Consider the following 21,584-nt stretch of genomic DNA (forward strand, 5'->3'; position numbering starts at 1 on the left):
TGAAAGTCACAGTTCCAATTGACTTCAAATGGAGCTCAGCTCTTCCGAAAATCAAGGTGTACCAGGTTGGGCATTTCTGAACACATTGGCCTTAGTCACTTTCCCCTGTGCTTGGTATGGGTCTCCCACACAGCAACAGGGGAAAGACAAATGCAGTGAAAGACAGAAAAACATGACTGGAAAGCCACCACACTGGCAGAGGGGCTGGGAACCAGGGGAAAAACCTGAAAGGTCAACTTGGTATTTGAATCTGACTAGGATTTCAGGGTCCTGGTGTCCCTTTAAGGTGTCATCATGGAACTATCTTAGTTTCTTTTCTGATTCTAACAAAATTTATTTGGGCATAAGCTTTTGTGGGCTATAATCCACTTCATCAGATGCATGGAGTGAAAAATTCAGCAGGCAGGTATAAATATACAGAACATGAAAAGATGGGAGTTGCCTTACCAAGTGGGTAGGAGAGCACTTCAGTCTCCCTGGACACTCAATAACAGACTTAAAAGTGGCCATTCTTCAAAAAACAACCAACCTTCAGAAACAGACTTCAACAAGAAACTGCAGAACTGAAATTAATTTGCAAACTTGATACTATTAAATTAGGCCTGAATAAAGACTGGGAGTGGCTGGGTCACTGCAAAAAGTAATTTTCCCTCTGTTAATATTCACCCCCTCTTGTCAACTGTTAGGAATGGGTCACATCCACCCTAATTGAATTGGCCTCATTAGCACTGACACCCCCCCACACACACCCACACACTTGGTAAGGCAACTCCCATCTTTTCACGTGCTGTATATTTATACCTGCCTACTGAATTTTTCACTCCATGCATCTGATGAAGTGGGTTATAGCCCACAAAATCTTATGCCCAAATACATTTATTAGTCTTTAAGGTGCCACCAGGACTCCATGTTGTTTTTGCTGATACAGACTAACACGGTTAACCCCTCTGAAACTGTCTTCCCATCTGGGGCTTAACCTTCCCTTCTAATCCAGTCTGATTCTCTTCACAGTCATATCTGCCTGCCAAGGGGCAGACTACCCTTTGTATGCTCCCACACACTTTCTGCAATGAATCTCTCCTTGTAGCTCTTAGCTGTCTAGCTAGACACAACTGGCAGGTTACGATAGTACTTGCCTCCCCTTTATTAATCATTGTCACAGTGTAGGTGTAGGGCTTGATGATGAAAACAGAGACAGGCCCAAGGCACAAAATTCTGATTTAGATCCAAACTTGCCCAAAGGTTTTGGGGGTGGGCATGCAGGGGTGGGAGTAGGGTCTGCCTAACCCCAAGGTTGTTGTTGGGGCCCATCCCTAGATGAAGGTATTAAGCATGATAATAGCACAGATCAGGTGTCATGTTCATGTCAGGCAATTCCAAACATCTGATCTCAACCATACTATATAAAACCGGAGAGGGAAGACTTAACCCCTTCATGCCTGGATTAAAGTCCTGTGCCTTTAATATACTCTTTATAACATGGGGGAAATCTCCCAGCATTGAGACTGTGAGCTCTTCAGAGCTTGGTTCAGTCAAAGGGTTTCCATCTCTCCTGTGACCTATAGAGTTGTTTTCTCCCCCATCCTATAGCCTTTGCTCTATTTACTCCAGGGTGTTCTAGATTTCATAAGCCAATCTCACCCCTTCCACAGAAGGGTCACCACACAGGATATAGCACTGAGAAGATGCCTTCTCAGCTGAGAATGGTAGCAGTTTTATTACAGGGAGCAGGATTAAAGAAAGAAAATATCTCCTAAGTAACTATAGAACGTATTAGCTGCCCATGAATATTAACCAATGTAGCTATTACATAATGCCACCTTACATTTATAGAGCACCTTTCATCCCAAGGCACTTACAAAATACATATGAACAGTACCATTGAAATCCAGCCATCTTTGGGGTGCTGGGCAGTTGCTAGATGGACAACCAGCACACAGCACAATAGTGAGAGGGAATTTGGGCCACAATGTCCAAGGCATTCGTCACTGTTGGAAGACAGGATGCTGAGCTAGATGGACTTTTGGTCTGACCCAGTATGGCCCTTCTTGTATTCTTATGTTCAACCCCTGCTCTTTGTAGATGTGCTTTAGACTCTTTATTATTCACACCGGGCAAACAGGACCCATGTTTTTAAAGGTCTCCTCTGAGAAAACACAAGAGTCAGCTACATGGATCTACCTTGAAAGCCAACAAGCCCACGTGGCCATGCCAGGATAGGAACTCTGTGATGTGAGAGCATCTAGTGATTCCAAACCTGGGGGACAGCTTAGGGGTCTAAGCACCACCAGATTGATGCCCTCTCTGGCAGCTGTGTCTCGCTGAAAGTCACAGGTTCCACCACTGGTCCCAGTAAAGCCAGAGATTCTTTCACTCCCTTAACAGCCTTCCTTCACATCCATTATAGCTTGTTGTGGAGTGTCCTCTGCTGGCAGCTTTGTGTAGCTACTGTGAGTTTACAGTCAACAAGGCTGAGGAAATTGGCTAGATCCATATAAAGCCAGGCAGCAGTTAAATGACAATGATTTCACAGATCAGCCCACATGCCCTGTGCTAGTACTCCGTGCTGCCTGGTAGGAGACCCAAATTCAATTCTCCAACCCCTTGTAGCTCTGGGGAGCTTGGCCACCTGTTGGGGGCTGACTGGTCTCCATCTCTCCTCTTCGCATCCCTGGAGGCACAGTAGCCTGATGCATGGCCTACTAAGCCTCGCCCAGTTCCTCTCAATTCTCCTGTTGGAATTCTAGACAGAAGGATCATCCCTGCACAAAGGCACTTCCATAGTGGCTGCAGGAGCCAGCTTTACCCTTATTTCCAGCCAGCCTGGGAATCCTGCCAGGCTGAGTCACAGGTGGCATAGTGGGAGCCTTCTTCAAGCAGCAGATCAAACAAGTAATTTGATCGCCCGGTCGCCTCCATGCCCCCGGTAGCTCCTCAGCATGTTAGTTTCCTCGTGCCCCTTTTTGGCCTGGTAGGAGATGGGCATCCAGATGCTATTTCCCTGAGGCCGCTGCACTTCCTCTCATGTGAGGTTTGTTTTCTTCCCTCTCCTGACTTTGTGCTGTGGAGGAGCCATAAACAATAACCTCTGTTCCTCAGAGGGGAGCTCACATTCATCCTGTCCCAACACACTGGGCCGGGAGTCAGGAATCCCTTGCAGGGGTCTCACACAGCTAGACACAGTTTCCACCTGTGTGGTGGTATATCAGAAGACACAGGAACCTTCCATAGTCTTAGAACCACTAACCTGCCATTTACAGCCAAATCTTCTCCCACCTCCAGGAATCCTCTCCCTTGTCAGACAGGCAAGCATTATCCCCGTTTAACACCTAGGCAAAACGAGGCCAAAAGGTTAAGTAACTTGCCTGAGACTGGCACAGACAGCCCGTGTTAATTAAAACTAAGATCAGAACTCAGGAGTTCAGGGCTCCTGGAGCCACTGCTCAGAGCACAAGCTGTTCTTGTAAATTTGTTACTTAATTAAAGTAATAAAAATACTTCTAAGAGAACACCCATAAATACCATCATATACTTAGATTACTTGTTAATTTACACCTGGCTGCCATGCATGCACAGCACAGCCAGGGGCTGGAAACTGCTTTGCAATGTGTGTGGGATTCACTTTCACTTGGGCATTGTGGACCAGTTGGATTTTTGTTCACAATAGTACCACCACCTAACTCCTATTCATGACTCATCACCTGGAAACACACAGGCTCTGAAGATAGCTGATTTGAAAGTTGTTGATGAAATACTCCAGCCAGTGCTCAGTTGGATGGTAAGCAGGCTACTCTGTAGCAAAGTGCTGGAACTCCCATTTCATACCTGTCTTTGCTTGTCTGTCAAGCTGAAGGCATGAGATTTTGCTTTGGAGTCTTCTCATCCCATTGCTCCTTCCCTGCTGCGTGGCCACGCATTTGTCTTGGGAGCCACCTGCTGTGTTGCCAACTCTTACAATTTTATAACAAGTTGGTTGTTTTTCTTAAAGCCACAGCTTCTGGAATCTGGAGACTGTATGAGAACCTTTCCTTTCATTAAAAAAAAAAGTTCCACATTTTGGTGGGTTAGGCGTAAGTGTAACCTAAAGGCTCAGAATGCAGGAAAAGTGAATAAAAAGAACCCAAATGTATTCTTTATTTTTAAAAAGTCTCATACATTTTAAAGCCATCTCATGATTTTCGGGCCTGACTCACAGTATTTGAAAGCTTGAAGTTGGCAATACTGGAACTGCAGCTCTAAAAGTGGGGAGAGATTCAACTGAATGGAATGTAGGATGCTTTTCGGATATCCTTCAAGGACTACAAGTTATACCTATGCAAAGCTCTCAACCTCACCCTGAAAACGCAGCATTCGGGGAAAGTGACTGGAGGCACTAGAAAGTCGTGCCAGCACTGCTACAATACAGCAAGGGAATAGTTCTGGGGTGAGGCTCTTTCAGATGACACCTTGGAAACACAGGTTGTCTGTGATACACAGACATTAAAGAGCTTAGGAGCCTTTGAACAACAGGGGTTTGCCCCAGGGCCTTTGGCCATGAGCTTCGTTCTGGTCCTTTGCCACTTTCTACCCTACCAGTGGTGGTGTGGATAGCTTGGAATGAAATGCAGCGTGGGGCAGATTCTGAGCTCTAGTATACCAGGGTACATGGAGATAGTGCAGCCTGAGATCAGAATCTGGGGCTGCATCTTTTCCTTTACGAGTCAAACCTCATTATTATAAATGCTTCCAAACTCAGCCTACAGTTAGGAGCATCCTTTTGTTACACTTGTTTCGACCCACTTTGACAATGGTGATTTTATAAGGGGGTGCTGGGGGGAGTAAAAGTGTGTGTGTAAATCTGTGGTGAAACCTTCCCCCGCGCACACAGCAGCACCAACTTACTAGGGATGTAATCCAAACCACACTGGCAGCAACATAGCCAGAATTTCCTCTGAACACTTTACAAAGTGGAATCCAGCTCCTGCTCCCGTATTTACTTTTCTCCTCAGCTTCTTCAATGACCCATGGATCCTTATTCTCCTAGCGTATCAACCTCAGCTGGCTCCAGGCATTTTCCGGACAAGCTGCAGCCTGTGCTGATTATCCGTAGGGGGTACTCAGACACCGCATACCAGCCACAACATCACACAGCCAGATTGCTCTGCTTCAGTCACACACACACACACACACACACACACACACACACGATTAGCATTTGAATACTGTCCATCAAGTTATCAGCAGCACGGAACCCTGGATCCAGCAGATGCAAATGAGTGGCTATAAATTTTGTTCCTTTCTCCTGCACTGCAAACACAAACTGAACTGCGACTGACTCTGACCCTGAAACTCAGGTCTCACTGGGACCCAGAATTCCTGAGGGTGGGGGAGGGGCATCTTTGCCCAGATGGCATATATATAATTTTAATCCCTCAATCCCCACACAGCTGAAGCACTAGAACATAAGCACTTTTGAAAATTTTACCCACAAATTAAACTAAGTCTCTTTTTCAAAACTGATTTAGGCACTTAGGAGACAAAGTCACTGGGACTTCACCACCTTAGTCCTTTCTGAAAACAGGATGCAAGCACTTCTGAAAATTTTCCCCACATCTGCTACATCCTGCTGGGGCAGGTAGATGTACTCAGAAAATGTCCTGTCCAACTACTGAGTCAATGCCTCGAAAGTGTCTGGAATAGTCTTAGGCATCTCCCCATTTTCTCTCCTCGGCCTAGCATAGTCTGAAAGTGAAGGTACAGAATGTGACAGTTAGAAAGATTTGGCACTAGTGTACTGATTTGCATGATCAAATGCAAACTCGTTAATCCTCTCCACTTCTCGGCAGGGATTCAGTTTGGCACAATCTTCTCCATTTCACATCTCAGTGCTGTCAGCTTAAGCCAGAGAAATGCCTGAAGATACTATGGGCAGTTACTCTTTCAGAGGGATGCACACTTGACTTATTAAAATGAGATCTGCAGCTGTGAGGGCACAAGTGCCCCTGGAATGCACTGTAGCTTGCAAAATGGGGGTGGGAAGACAGGAAGTTGCAGGAGTGTTTTTTCTGATTAAAGAAGAGGAGTTCATCGTGTTCACCAGATTTCATGCCAGCAAATACACTATGTCGGCGTATCCCTAAGCATGGGTCCTTTTCTGTTTTAAATATAGTGCAAATATGAGTGAACTGACCTCATGTGAAGACAACAGCTGTCCTTGAGAATGCATTGTGTTCCGATAGATTTTATTTTTCTGTGCACATTTGACCAAAAAAAAGCACAACACAAAAGGAGCCTGCCCATGTTCCCAAAACTGGTAAAATTAATTGCTCATTTTCTTTCTGAGCAGCACCACTGAATGCTTTACTTGCATTCTCACATCTTTGGGTTCAACTACGTGATTGGAAGTGACCTTTTAAGCTAATCCACCTTCTACATGGCAGGACTGTATTCATTATTCCTGACTGAATTCCCAGCAGTTGTTTGTTGTGTCTAGCTTTAAATCTCCTAATAATAATTCCACTAGTTTAGGATAGCTTCTTCTATTGTCAAATTGTCTTCAGTCAGGGCTTTTTCTTCTTCATTAGCCTAAACTTTCCTTGCATTCTTTTAAAACAGTTGCTTCTTGGGTCATCTCCATTTACAGCTAACAGTAACTGCTCCTCCCTCTTTATATCCTTGCTTGAGGCATTTTTATTTAAGCATTCAGTTTATACAGTGCATTTCTTAATCACCCAAGGTGCAGGAGAGGAAAATGCACACACAAGAGCAATAAAAATAGAACCAAAATTAGCTCAATCCCAGAATGCCCTGATCCCCTAAAAAAAGGAAATCCAAGTCTTTCCCTTGTCATTCCAGCTCCTCAGAAAAAGCCTGAACAAACAGATCTTGCTGCAAAGGTCAAACAACTCCTACTCAATCAGGGGGAAACAAACTGTAGAGGCTAGGGCTGTCAATGGGAATGCCCTGCCTCAGCTCCAGGGTATGCTGATCTAAGGCCTGTCACCGCCCAGCTGAATTTACTGTTGAGCTAAGCCAGGTAGACGTGTGTATTTTAAAATACCTGTCCCACGAAGCCCGTTGCAGATTCAAGCCAGCACCTTAAAATGCAAGGTATAGAGCACAGGCTTAGTGCTGTCCCGCCATGTAGCCTCATTTTGCATGAACTACAGCTTCTACATGGGCTTCAGCGGCCGCTCCAGAGGGAGTGTGCTGCAGCAATTCACAGTAGGTAGCAAAGGCAAAGGTCACTGTGTCAAAGTCTTCATTTCCAACAGCAGCAGCAAGCGTCCTAGCCAAGTAGAGATGGAGGCAAATGAAATAAAAGTCCGGACAACAATTGCTATCTGGGGTATCCTGAAGCTCCAGGATCCCCAAAGTAAGCGAGTGTGACTTCAGTCAAAGGATCAGATACCTCCTCCTTTCTGCCTAGCTGGAGTGACCATAGCATCTGTCTTGGCTCCCATCCAAGACTGGATTGTGGCCAGGCACCGGGAAAGCCAAGCAACCACACCGTGCACATCAGAGCAATGGTGATGGACAGCTGGCATGTGAACAGAACTTTTACTCAACACCAGCTAAACTAGTACTGCCTGTGCCACACCCAAGTCCAACATCTAAGTGAAGGAGATCTTAGGACTGTTTGATCTACCTTTCTTGAAGGAGAATGTGGCAGAGACAGGGCAGTAATTGGGCAGACTGTCCCCATCAGGAGACAGCCTACCAGTCATCAGTGTGATGCTGGCACCTAGCCCTCATCAAGGGAGGCAAAGGCCAGCTCTACCAACCAGTGCTTCCCCCTCCCCACCATAAGATTTTATTAGCCAGATTGTAGGTCCAAGATCTAAGCTCCTTGGGCCCTAGCAGAACATCAGCAAGCAGCACATTGCTCTTGTCCTTAAAAGGTGCGAGCACACAATGTTGCTCAATACTACCACCACCTGCATCGGCTCGGTCACGACTGCAATTTTGAATCAGTCAGCAATCCTAGCCCCTGACAATCTTAGGGGTTTGCCCTAGAACTGTTACAGCGTTCTTCTGCTGGAGTGGGTAGTAGTGATCATTATGAGCAATATCCCTAATGTGTCCCCTTCACGTGAGACAAGCGCAACTCAGTTAACATAACTTGATCCTTAAGGACAGCATTAGCAAGTCAGAGCATGAGCCACCTCCACACGCCACCGGTGGCTGTATGCCACCAATAGAGTGTAACCACAGCCCTTGGATCCTTCCTGACATAGCAGAAAGTGAAGGCTCCCCAAGGGAAAATAAGCCAAAATGCTTGAAAGAGACAATGCCTCAAAAAGATAAATTAGAAAAAGTATCAAGTGCTGTTCATCTTTAATAAAGTTCCCCTGCAAACTCTGAGGAGAGATGTATGGGGAAGTGAGTGCGAATCCTACAATATGATGGCCAAATTTTGAGCCCTACTCCAGTGGTGCAAAGAGGCCGTAAAGCAAGCAAATCTGGTCCCCTGTAGCATCATCGATAGCATTCACAGTGAAGTGAGCGGCAGGATGCCCCAGCCCACAGCAACTTCTGGCTGTCGGAATGAGGCTGTGGGTAGTAACACATACGTGAGAGCAGCATTTAGTTTGAACCGGGGTCTGGATCAGGGGAGCGGACAGATGGCTGAAAGCCAATTGTGGCCTTCTGGGTGAGATGTGCTTGGCAGGACTAGAGGATTGGGCTCAGTATCTTCAGTGAAGTAGGATGAGAAGTAAATAATTCTCTCTTCTCAATAGGTACCATCTGTGCAGGTTTCTCACTGCTGCAAAGCTGGTCATTCCAGGATCTCCTCAGACAAAAAAAGAACAAAAATAAAACTGCAGCTAGTGGAAAGAACGAGGCCCATGCCAAAAATGTGAAAACGCTTTTTTGTTTTTAAACAGGGGAAAGATGAGAGCTCCACAAAACACCATGGGTACAAAACATGGCTGCAGCCATGAGACCCAACAGATGCAGCATGGTTTCAGCTTTCACCTGTTGGCCCTTGCATCCTCTTTCTGTCAGACTAGTGATGACCCTGCACCCTGACTGTGACGTTTTAATTGAGTTACATGTAGCTGGGCTCCTGTGTACCCTCGTTGTCTGTTGGGACTCTGGGTATATTACCACAAACTCTGGCAATGCCAACACGCTGGTAAGAAGGTGGAATGTGCTTCTGACACCCTGCAGAGCAGTGTCCTTGATCAGCCAATCATTCACCTAGGGGAATGGAGGACCACTAGCACTGCCAGCTTCTGAGGGTAGGCCTTAACTACCACCCAGACCTGACTGGGAAGCAGGAAGGGACATAGGTTGATCAGCTACTCAAGGCAGGACTGACCCTGAGCAAGCTGAGATGGGAGCTGTTTTGCTGAACTCAAAGGGAGGTAAAGAATGGACCTACTGGAAGTTTCCAAGGTCGCAGTTAAATTCTGTGGTAGCCATAGGGGAAAAGGGGTGACTGGTGAACACAGATACTGTCAGAATGAGGACTTGCTGCTGCAACTGCCCAGTCTCTGGGCAGCCCACGAGCACAGCTGAGCCACAGCAGGGCCACCTGATTGACCACTCTGCTTGAGGAAGTCAGCAACCCTGCTCTTAAGTCCAACAGCAATAACTGACCTCCGGCTGCTCAATGCTCTTTCCTGAAGCTACAATCTCACCAGTGCCTGCCTGTTCCTAGTCTTGCTTCAGGCCTGATCAGACCTTGTTCTCAGCCATGCTACCGTCCTGTCCATCCCGGTCAGCTCCTGATTCTGGTTGTGATCCTTGGCTCTGACTTTTGGTACCGGACTCTTGCTCTGACCTTCAGTATTGTTCCTGGCCTGACTGCCTCTTCTCTGACTACTAAGCCTGACCGCCCACATCCTTGATGGATCATTTGATGATTACCTGTTCTGTTCATTCCCTCTGAAGCACCTCGCATTGGCCACTGTCGGCAAACAGGATACTGGGCTAGATGGACCTTTGGTCTGACCCAGTATAGCCGTTCTTATGTCCTGGTTCATGACACATACTACTGCTGCCCTCGAGGACCAAGAATCCTTAAGCATATTGGGAGCTCTGCTTATGTCATTTTAGGGAGCTGAATCCAGGTGCGAGAACTCTGCACAGAAAATACCTTTATAGAAATAATAATCTACCATTTAAAAGTGAATATGCCCAAGGCTGAAGAAGGATTGAGATTGTAGGTAAGTGGGAAAAAACCCCACAATGAACATGAACAGTAGTCACTGTGTGAACTTGCAGAATGATGTGCTGGACCAAACCCAAGCAGCTTACAACCCTTGGGTGAAAAAGGAGTAGATTTCAAAGGATTTGTAATACAGGCACAATTAAGTCTAAGATCTTTATTACATTTTATAGATTAAATATATCTTCAGTAGAGTTTTATTTTTTTTAAAACACACAAAAGGGAAAAAAATACATTCTTCATGTACATATGAAATACTGACCATGTAGCAGGGACCATAGACAGTGCAAAGTCTTAACACAGATGCAGAGACATCACCACCTTGGACGATTATCATTACTTTTCTACAGTATAATTAGAGCAAATCAACACTTCTTCATTGCTCCAAAGAGAACTTCAAACCCTTCACTTTCAGGGGATTCTACTGGGTGGAGTGTTAAGGATTTTTAAACTCACTAGAAAATCCTTGCATTGCACAAAAACTCCCATACTTCCGAGCTTTACCTCTGAGGATTTACACATTCATAACCAGAAGGGGATGTTCATTTATGATTGCAGCCAACTCCAAGAAAACCACAGAAAAAATATATATCCCAGTAGAAAGAGGAACTAATTGGATTTGTTGATTGTTGCTGGGTCCAGTAAAATGTGTACATGCACACGAGAGACTGGAGACAGTGAAGCGTGATTGAACAGTTCCTATTACTAGTCTGGAGAAAAGGCATTGGGATGTGATGAGTATCATTTTCCCCAGACTAATTCTCCTCGTCTCTCAGTACGGAATATCATTCTGGTAGTACTGGATCATGTCATATGTCCTACTCCTACAAAACAACAGAAGAATCATGGGTGAATGAGAGGCTATAGAAATGCATCAGCAGATCAACTGCAAAAATGAAATCCCAAAGAAATGCAAGATACATGGATGATAACCTCTAATTAAACTTAGACCTCCACATTGAAGGCACTGTGAAAGCAGCGTCATGATGAGTAACACAACAGTCTGCTCCAGTTTAGACTAGCAGAGCTCATTTGGCACTGATGCCAGTCAGCAGAGAGTACATAGAGAAATCATTCAATAATGTCATGATTAAATCAGCAGGTCCTTTGTTTAAAAAAAATCATACTACTTCCCTCTCCACTTTTTAATCCTGAGCTGAATCCCATTAAGTGGAAACTATGCTACAGTACTACATTACAGTTGGGCATGTTAGTGACTACAAGGCTAACCTGAGAGAGACGCTTTGTCACTGACACTAGGACTGGTGCAGCAACATCAAAAGGAGAGACTGACTTATAACATAGTAAGAGTTACAGCCTCACTAACTGGACTGGCTAAGCATGGCTCTGACTAGCCTTCCACCATTGCGAGGCCAAAGAGAATAACTTCTTTGCACTTTACTAAGGCAAGAAAAAAAGGGACAAAGTTGCAGTTGTTTTACTATTTTATGCAATAGCAGCAAACAAACTTTCAGTGCTTAGACTTGCAAGAGGCACCTTAGGCAGATTAGATAGGGGAAAGAAATACATAATTCACTTCAGTAGTATTCAGAGTACTGCACAGGGGCAGGGTCAGATAAAAATCCAAGTAACCTAAAACAGAACAGGAACAACAATGGAAATAGAAGTGATCAGAGTAGCAATAGTGGAAATATTAACAAGGAAACCTAAATATTACTTTTATGTTTGTGACAAAGATGAATCTGAAGTGATCTTGTATCTTATGCCAAAGTAGGAGTAGAGGCAGCCAACATCAGCTTTTACAGTAGGAGCTAAACCTAATATTTAAAATATACGTTTTGCATTTAATTTCATTTTCTCTTTAAATCTTTCATAGGATAGCGTAAAACTATTTATGTACCAGGAGGCATGAACACAGTTACCACTGGGTAATGAGTTAACGAGGTTTTGGGGGGGTTATCGTGAAGCCAATGCGGTGCTTTATTCTATTCAGTACACTAAATACCATATCCCAAGAGAACAAAGCACACCCAGACTGGCTTGGGTGAGCCAAGCTGCCAAACTGTTGTCTTTGCTCCCCAAGGTGCTGTTCTCTTTCTGAACCATTGTGCATTATGCAACGTCATGCCGAGTAGTCGGATGACTAACGCATCAATGTGATACACAGGTATGAAGAGAAGTTTGATTGGAAAGACAGGAACAGTTATCACAGAGAAGGGTAGGTTATACTTTTCTCCACAAATAATAATTTTGCACTTATATATTGCTTTACATCTTCAAATTGCTGTACTGACAGCAGGTACTACTCTCCTTGTTTTACAGAGATTAAGTGACTGGGCAAGGCAACAGCAAATTGGTTGCAAAAATTATTTTAAATCCCAGCATTCCTGTCTCTAAGCCTCACGCTCAGTCCAGTAGGCTGTACATGCTGCTTCCTCTGCATATATACTCCCAGCTTTCTAAAAGGCAACGAGCACGCAGGTCACAATCTCTCTTCATTCAGAAAAGCAGGCAAGAGATCCCTGTTGTCAGCCAATCCCTGCATAGATCAGAAAGGATTCCCAACCCTCAAACAGCATAGCACAATTAGCTAGGTGCAATATTAGGGCTGGAGTGCTTGGCTGCCTTGTGAAGCCATCAGGCATAAGTCACTGCTAGAGACAAATTGCTGAACTTGATTAGGCCATTGTCTGCCAAGGCAGAGAAAATCCCACGTTCTTTAGACCAGCCAACAGAAACTGCTGCGGACCAGCCTCAGCTTAGCACTACTCTACTCTCACAATAGGGAATATATGGTAAGGTACAGTATGGTCACAAGCTAGGGCCGCTATCTTGCATTACCATGAGGTCAACAATTACCGAGCTTTATGCCCTCTATGGTTCAGTAGTTCAACAAAATCTTTAACCCCCTCAGAGGCTAACCAACTAGTGTCCAGTCTAGGGAAGAGACCGGGAGAAGACAGACAGAAGATGCCAGACCTGTTACTGAGGAAGCAGCTCTGAATGATCTTAATGATGAAGTTTGCTGCCTCCCGCTCCGTCATGTTGGGGCTGAACCTATGCCTGTATGGTGGGGGGAAAAAAGCACACATTAGCTGTGCTCCTCTGGTTCTTACAGTGGGGGAAAAAAAACAGTTGGGTATTAGTTCTGTACAGCTTTTCTCCTGTAGTAATTATTAGCACCCAGTGTATTCCACAGACAGTGACTCTTGAATAATCACCTAAGTGTTGGTACTCATAAGAGAAGAGATCGATACTGTAAAACTGTGGCTGGATTTCCCGTGAGAACTCTAGGAAGAGGAGAGACCGAACTAAACTCCTTTTCTCTTGCAGCTCCTGCCCTTCAAACATCTATACTTTGGAGACAGTGTAAGTTGGGGCTAAGACGGTCTCCTCCCCACCATATGGAATGAACGAATGTCTGTAGGAAATGGTGACTTCAGAGCTAATGCTAGAGTCAGAAGGTTGTGGGTTTGATTTAAGTGCCACGCTAGGAGCTGGACATACACTAAATTACTGATGTTGTAATGCAGTATTAGGGGAGTGCTGTACTGTAAGAATAACACATTTAGACCCTTGGTGCCTGTCCTGGTGAACGTTAAAGATCTCAGAGGCATTTGAGAAGAGTGCAGGGGATCATCTTAGATTCTGGACAACATCCCCCTTCTTCAAACAGGTTCTCTCCTCTATGGTTATGTGTTTGCTAATGCTGAGCAGTGGAAGCGTTGACTTTCTAACTTCCCCAGGGGTGCTCGACCCCGACTCCACCCAAGGCCCCACCGCCACTCCACACCTTCTCCCAAGGACTCACCCCCACCTCTTCCCACTCCCTTCCCCAGCACATCCCACTCTTGCTTTGCCTCTTCCTGCCCCTTCCCCAGCCCCCTCGGCCTCCTGCACACAGCTGAACAGCTCATCACCAGCAGGTGGGAGGTGCTAGAGGGGAGGGGAGTAGCTGATCGCTGGGGCCCGCCAGCGGGCAGGAAGCACTGTGGTCGGGGTGGGGGAGGTGCTGATCGGCAGGGCCACCGATGGGTGCTGAGCTCACACTATTTCTTCCCCCATGGGTGCTCCAGCCCCGGAGCACCCACGGAGTCGGCACCTATGCTGAGCAGTTAAAAGCTCCTCTATTTACCTGCACACTCACAGCACTAGCTGAATTTAACTCAGTTTGTGCACAGTGCTTTGAAATCCCTATTGCATGAGAGATGCTATAAAACAATCAAATTCTCCTTCAAAACGTTTATTAGGCCATATTTGGCTAGGGTAAAACTACACCTGCTGCTATGTTGAGACGAACAGTAGAGGCAATGCTCCTATGGTGAAAAAATAATGAAAGGGTTAACAGCTAGCTGCATGACTTACTTCAACAATTTGATCGTCTGCCCTCGGAAACAGGGGAGCCCTGTATCCAACATCAAGGTAACCAGAGAGACCACAGCATCCATGTAGGGTCTAGAGAGAGAGAGAGAGAGAGAGATGGCAAAAAGCAATTAGAGTTCTCAAACTTTTCCTGCCTTTGCTGGATACAGAGCATAAGCTGAGGAATTCAGCTGGGAACTGGATCACACCTTTTACTGTAATTAAATCTACACAGTTTAATCCTTTTATGTTTGCTGATGGATATGTACTGCTGTTCACAGTCTGTCACCCTAATTAAATTACTGCGACAAAGGCAATTTTGCTCCCCTGTGTTTGGCAGCCAGATAAGCAGAATGGTGTGAGATGGATAACAACCTTGGGGAGAATGGTACTAAACAGTATTTGGGTGAAGTAACATTCTTTTGGCAATAGTAAAAATGTAATCAGCTGGATCCAACAGCACACTGCTCTTAAGCCAATAGCATGGGAAATCCATTAGTATGGTACTATTTCCTAACGCCTCTATGTAGCCCTCCATTACTTATCCCCCACCATTAGGTTTGCCAATTTTGGTTGGACGTATTCCTGGAGGTTTCATCATAAGACATAATCTTTAATTCAAGATTATTCTTTAATTCCTGGAGACTCCAGGACAATCCTGGAGGGTTGGCAACCCTACCCACTATCTACTATGTGAATACTCCCAACATTCAGATGATATTTTTGCCTCAATTTAAGACCCTTCCCAGGCCTGCCAAAATTAACATACTGAACTCGGCTGACATGACAAGTGCTCCCAGACAGACCCAGGTTGGGCTACTAACTGAGGAAGCTTTGATTTTTTAAGCTAGCATCAATAATACTTAGCACTTACAGAGCACATCTTCACTGCACAGTTAACTTTAGCTATTTTACTTGGGTGTTGCCCCTAACCCTTCTCCTGTCCACACATGAAACACTCTCACCCAAATGGGGTGGTGCTTTCAAACCAGGCTAGCTGGCTCCACTGGGACTACAGACTAATGCTCAAGTTGGCTTTCACTTTGGCTGGAACCGTCTCACTTTTCAATTAGGACGCAGGTTAAATCACTCAAGTGCTGATGATCCTCCAGTTCCTTCCCCCAATTCCTCTAAAGTGCCTAGAAGGCAGACAAGTTCTCCCACAATTCAAGGAATAAGAATTGGCTCCACTTAGTGCAGCACAGAAAACAACAGGATATGCCGTCAGAAATCCTAGCAACACACGAGTGAGTGCAGTGCCAGTGAGGACACAGTAACTTGGCAAGGGCTTTGCAGTGCAGCTGCTCAGACCTGGGGTAGGCTAACCAGGTGCCAATCCGCTGAGTAAACTCAGCATCGAAGACCTATCCACAGAAAGCTTCCCACGGAAGCATCTCAAATGCGTTCTACGAAAGGTGGGAAATAGCCACATTTTAGACAGAAAAAATCTGACAGAGAGAGAGATTAAAGGGTAAATTTTCATAAGGGCGGCCCTCAACTTGTCTGAAAATGTACCTTTAATGAATTACCCAAAAGATACACAGCGAGGGCTGGTCTACACTAAAGCTGTAAGTCAACCTAAGTTATGCTACTTCAGTTACCTATGTTACATAACTGATGTCGATGTAACTTAGGAGACACTCTCCCGCCGACTTCACCTCCCCAAGAAGTGGAAGGCGAGTACAGACATCAATGAGAGAGTGCTCTGCCATCGATGTAGCTTGTCTTCACCAGACCCATTAAATCGACACTGCTGCATCGATCACAGCAGTGCCGATTTAGCTGTAAGTACAGACAAGCCCTGAGATAGTGGCAGAAGGGGGAACAGAATCTAGTTCTCTTAACCACCAGTGCCCCACGCCCTATTCAGTAGGCAATACTGCCTCCCTTGCTCAAGTTAGATGGTGCTAGCACCAAAGTAAAGATTTAAGAAATCTTCATTGTGACTGGCTGGCTGCAAGCTGGACAGCTGGGCTCACCAAACTGTTACGTGCTTTACAATGGAAGTTCTGGCCCCACCTTCTATGGCCCACCTGATACACATCACATCAGCTGGAGCTAAATGTGGTTGTCCTATTAGTGCTGATGGCAGAGGTTCCAAAGGAATTCATAAGATTTCTCCATACCCCAGATTATTAATACCATACACACTAAGTCCTGCAAAGCAAGGGAAGGGCTACACTTAAAGATCAGCATGGCAGGAATTCCCCCATGTGACATACAAGTATGAACAAGAAATGAACAAGAAACCAGGAAGCTCAATCAGACTGAGAAGTCAATGCAAACTTTGTAAGAAGCCACCTTGTCACACACTCTGGCATTGTTAGGGAAGAGAAATGCATGTTGGGATAGGCTCAGGCCCATGACAGAGTACTCTTCCCTTCCCAGATTTTAGATCATATCCATTATCTGCTGAATACAGGCTGATTCCTTATGGCAAGGGCAGAGTTTTCATAGTTCTTCATAGTTCAAAGCAAGGTCTCAGATTCTGGAGTCATGTCTATTATCTAAGGGAAGATTATCACTGTTTTGGGGAGCAATGATTCCATCTGCACAGGATGTGGCCTTCGGATAAGCATGAGATTCAAATGCACTAGGCAGTAAAGAAAGCTAATTGCTGCTTAGCCACTGAATTAGATGTGGAAGCGCTCCTGACTGTGAGCAAATGAGGAGAGATGCAAAGCCTTCTCACCTGACTGCTAGGTACCCCCTGACACACATCTCCATGAACCACTTGAAAGGGGTGGCCTCCATTTTTCCTCCCATTATCATCACCATCTCATCCGTCAGCTTGATGTCTGGTTCCCAGCCCAGATTTCCACCAGGTGAACTTTCAAACATGAAACCAAAATCTGCACACACACACAAACACATATAATACATCAGTGAATGTACTGTATAGGTTAATAGGGCACTGATCGCTGTAGAAACTAAATGCTTAATTACATCCAAAGAGAACCAGGAATCCATGTGGAGACTTGAGCGTAAACGGAGTCAGCCTATCGTGGCTCACCCCCTAAAGGGCCGGCTGTCTTCTGTACAGGCTGGAGTTTCTCGCCTTATGTGACAATAGCCTAGCCCATGGTGACAGTTCGTGTCCCTTTCATTAGCCATATTTGACCAGAGACTGTGACCATTCCTCTCCCATGCAGACCTCAAATCACTTCCATCCCTGTGTCAACTCCAGGCTAGACTATGTAATGCACACCTTTAAGGGCTACCTTCAAGATCTCCCAGAATCTCTAATTAGTGCAAAATTCCTCTCAGTATCCCACCTCTCCCAGAAATACTCTTTAGCCTTCCTGGTACTGTCCCCAAAGTATGGCACAAAAATCCATGGTTTCTCTGCCCATGAGGATACCAGTCATGGAGCTGCTCCAATCTGGCTCCCCTACTAGTGGGGGTAACAGCTGAAAGGGATAACAGAGGTGGGCCCAAGACCTCACATTATGACTACATGTTGTACACACTCCTATTGCCCTCCTCTGAAGTGTGTCTGCAGATGAACTTAGAGTGCACGAATACAAAAGTAAAGATAAAACTTAATGTGAGGTGTATCACAACTCAGTACATAAGTAAGCTTCTCATTCCATAAACGCAAATTCTGTGCAGAGGTTACACAGCCTTGGTTATGTAAACTTACCAACTAAAGCACAAAATCTAAAAAATCACCCATACAGTGATGAAAGAAATCAAATGATACTTCACTAGCATATCTAAAATTTAAAAACCAAACAAGTACTTGCTTAAGACTGGTAGAAATTTGCAAGTCTGCATTATAAAGCAGCACACAATCACAAACTGTACAGAAATGCACACTTCTTTCAGACATCAGGAAATCTTCCCATCCTTTTGATAATCATGAAATCACTGAACAGAGAATGACTTCAAAGGAGGAGAATTCATTTTTTTAAACAATATCTTGCAGCAGAATGAAAAGGCAGAGACATACAGAGGGCCAAGGGGACACAACTGACCAATATGAATGATGTGCCCCTTTTTGTCCAGCATGATGTTGCCATTGTGTCTGTCTTTAATCTGGAGCAGAAACAGCAGGAGGCTATAGGCAGCCATACTGCGGATGAAATTATATCGAGCCTGCATAAAGGAGAAATTAGAACAAATTCAGAAGAGGAGAGCTAGTGTGCTACACCATCCCCAGAGCAGATATAATCCAATAAAGAATTTCTTCCATTTATGGTTACACTATTTTAAATAAATGACTTTCTCCAGTACTACAACAGCTTCTGTGCATAGCCTGCTCACAGCTGAGAAGTGGATTATCTGCATCTGACACCATGTACAGTATTATGGTAATAATTATACAATATAGCATCATGGTATTTCTTATAGCCAGAATGCTTCTCGAGTCAATATTTTGCTATGTCTGGCCAGTTGGTATGTTACCTTTTGGAAAGCAAGGGTTGACTCGTCCCCATATTGCCTTGTAAAGTAATCATACATTCCGAAGTCTGTCTGCCTGCCCAGCTGGTCACGGGAGGTGCAGTCAGGAATGCATTCAATAACACCACACTGAAGGGGAAGACAAACAAGGCTGCAAAGCACGTTCCCAAAATACATTTCTCATGGCTGATGGCAGCTATACAGATCCCATGGGACACATGGGTAAAAATTTATAGAACACCAAATATACATTTCCCATTTATTCATAAAAACAATGTCCCGAACTTTCCACCTTTCCTATAACCAACTGACGAGGAGATTCATGACTACTTCCCAGAGGTACTTCTCTCTGGTGCTTTCTGCTGCTCATACAACATATTCTCAAGGGAGAGGGGATAGGAGTGTCACAGGCACCAAGAGCCCAGTTAGAAGCTTAGGGGAAGGTGATCTGGGGATAAAAATTCCCTGCTCTAGAGGAATATGGGCTGAAAGAGAGATGCCCCTTTTAGCCATGCTTAATTCTGTTCACACTCTGAATAGTTAATTGTCCACTTACCCCTGGGGCTGTGGCCACCACTCTATAGGGGAACACAAACAGGTCCAGGCCTACTAGCTGAAATATATTCTTGAAGAGATCAATGATTTGTAAAGCTAACATGTCCTGTTTAACAACAAAAAGAGGCATAAATATGAGAAAGGTCATGCAACAAGATCCAACTGGTTATGAAAGTGGTTTGAAGAACAACAGAGCAAACAAACACTCCACAGAAAGTAAGCAGATGTGTACTTAGTGTTGCATTCACTGTATATGTAGAGGAAAAAAGCAAGGGAGGAAAATGCCGTTTGGGTGGGCAGGAAGTCCGTGTACACAGATGTCATTCAGATACGGTGTTAACACAGAAGACTTATCTGCTTGCCTTGGATGGATATTAAAATCCCTGGCATTCCTTAAGAAGAGGAGTAGGAGTAACTCCAACATAGTAGCCAATATTCCCCCTCTCAGTTAAAAAGAAACAGGTTTGAATACATAACACACATCACTTTGGAAGCCACTGCTGCACTACCATTATCTACACTTTTAAATCAAGTTTGCTGTTTGGAGTGTGAGGCTTTAATGGGCATTTTTGGCACTGGATAAAGCTGTATCTTGAACGTATGAGATTTTCTTTCCACCATTTTTCCAGGATGGGGTAATATAGTTCTCCCTCTTCACTATTATGTCTCTGTAATAAGCTAAACACTGACTCTAAGAGCCCCATGGAGAAGTGTACTCAAGTGTGATTCTTACTCCCTTTTAAAACACAACTGCTGTCAATCAATTTTCGACTACTACAGAAGCTTTTTACCTGTCTGCAGTCATCGCCCACTTTAAAGATAGCTGCCTGCCAACAGATTTTCTTACTGTCAACCCCTTCTTCTCCACTTTCGTCTATGGAGTCAGAGCGACAACGCAGACCTGCAAATAGAGCACAAAGTAAAACCTGAATATGGAGCTTAATTAGCAGCCTTGAATCACAATAAATGACAGTACTGGAAACTTAACACTTCACTTGTCTACAGGAGATTTTCTTCATTGCAGGGTGAATTGGACTGAGGAACACTGAATTCCTGAAGATGTTATGTATTCTGCAGTACAGGTGGAATTTATACAAATTATATTCCAAAATAGCTCTCATGGTCTGCCTGAAAAGTGCATGTACAAGTCAAGCCCAGGAGCTAAAAATCCTTCTGAAATTTCTGATTTTAAAAAGGACTGCACAGCTGAATTAACCTGAGTATCCTTGTTTTCTAAACTACCCAAAGACACTTAATTTACATGCTGGACTTAAAGTCATTGGCAAAATTTCTTTAGTACACAAATATCTGCCCTGTTTTCACAAGATCTGGTTCGCCTCTTGAAACTCAAGCAACAAGCTTATTTCCTCCCTACAATTTACAGAATTCAGTTGAATTATCATGCCTTATGTTAAAATTTGAACCCAATTTTACTGGAACGATACCATCCACCAAAAGCATGAAATTCCAATGAGTCACTGACTGTTAACTAGTAGTATAAATGGTTAAGAACGATATTACTGACCTTCTTTTTCAAGTTCACTGACTCCACACCATTTAACCTTGAACTTGGCCAAGTATGGTGCTTTTGCAGCACTGAAAGTACAAACACACACATAAGGAAGTTGAGTTCGATGTATCCAACCAACAAAACGTCCTAGAAAAGACCTAAATATTGTAACTAAGATTACCCAAGGGACAAAACATGATGTTGCCTCTGCACAGGAAAGAGACAAGGGAGGTGAGGTAGTATCTTTTATTGGACCAACTTCTGTTGGTGGTAGGTACAAGCATGAGCTACTCCTCTGACACACTGCTTCCTTTCCCAGACCAGAAGAAGAGCTCTGTGTAGCTTGAAAGCTTGTACCCTCCACCAGCAAAAGAGTTGGTCCAATAAAAGATATTACCTCACCTACCTTGTCTCTTTCATATCTTGGGAACAACAAGGCTACAACAACACTGCAAATTACCTCTGCATAGGAGTTCCGGACTTGTAGTCAATATCCAAAACAATCGCTTCAGGATTGCTGGGCAAGTAACAGCCTACAAAAGGGGAGAAGAGAACTTGATAGACATGAAGTAAATTCACCAGCTACCGTGACAGAGTAAAGTTATACAAGTTTGATAATACATTGATTCATGTAAT

At 44.5% G+C, this 21,584-nt stretch overlaps 1 protein-coding gene across 2 annotated transcripts in view; it reads right to left on the minus strand.

The window, feature by feature from the left end:
- Window positions 1–10,298: 10,298 nt before the first annotated feature.
- The window catches only part of PI4KA (phosphatidylinositol 4-kinase alpha), a 93,928-nt gene continuing 82,642 nt past the window's right edge, over window positions 10,299–21,584 (minus strand). For both annotated transcript variants that reach the window (XM_039505481.1, XM_039505480.1), the window contains exons 46-55: window positions 21,409–21,481; window positions 20,964–21,034; window positions 20,230–20,339; window positions 19,440–19,544; window positions 18,887–19,012; window positions 18,457–18,577; window positions 17,172–17,331; window positions 14,483–14,572; window positions 13,097–13,180; window positions 10,299–10,980 (exon numbers count right to left, since the gene is read on the minus strand). In XM_039505481.1, coding sequence (XP_039361415.1) covers window positions 10,929–10,980; window positions 13,097–13,180; window positions 14,483–14,572; window positions 17,172–17,331; window positions 18,457–18,577; window positions 18,887–19,012; window positions 19,440–19,544; window positions 20,230–20,339; window positions 20,964–21,034; window positions 21,409–21,481 — 992 coding nt within the window. In that variant the 3' untranslated portion in view covers window positions 10,299–10,928. The remainder of the gene's footprint in view (window positions 10,981–13,096; window positions 13,181–14,482; window positions 14,573–17,171; window positions 17,332–18,456; window positions 18,578–18,886; window positions 19,013–19,439; window positions 19,545–20,229; window positions 20,340–20,963; window positions 21,035–21,408; window positions 21,482–21,584) is intronic.

This window comes from Mauremys reevesii, linkage group 18 (assembly GCF_016161935.1).
Source record: "Mauremys reevesii isolate NIE-2019 linkage group 18, ASM1616193v1, whole genome shotgun sequence".
Taxonomy (NCBI): domain Eukaryota; kingdom Metazoa; phylum Chordata; order Testudines; family Geoemydidae; genus Mauremys; species Mauremys reevesii.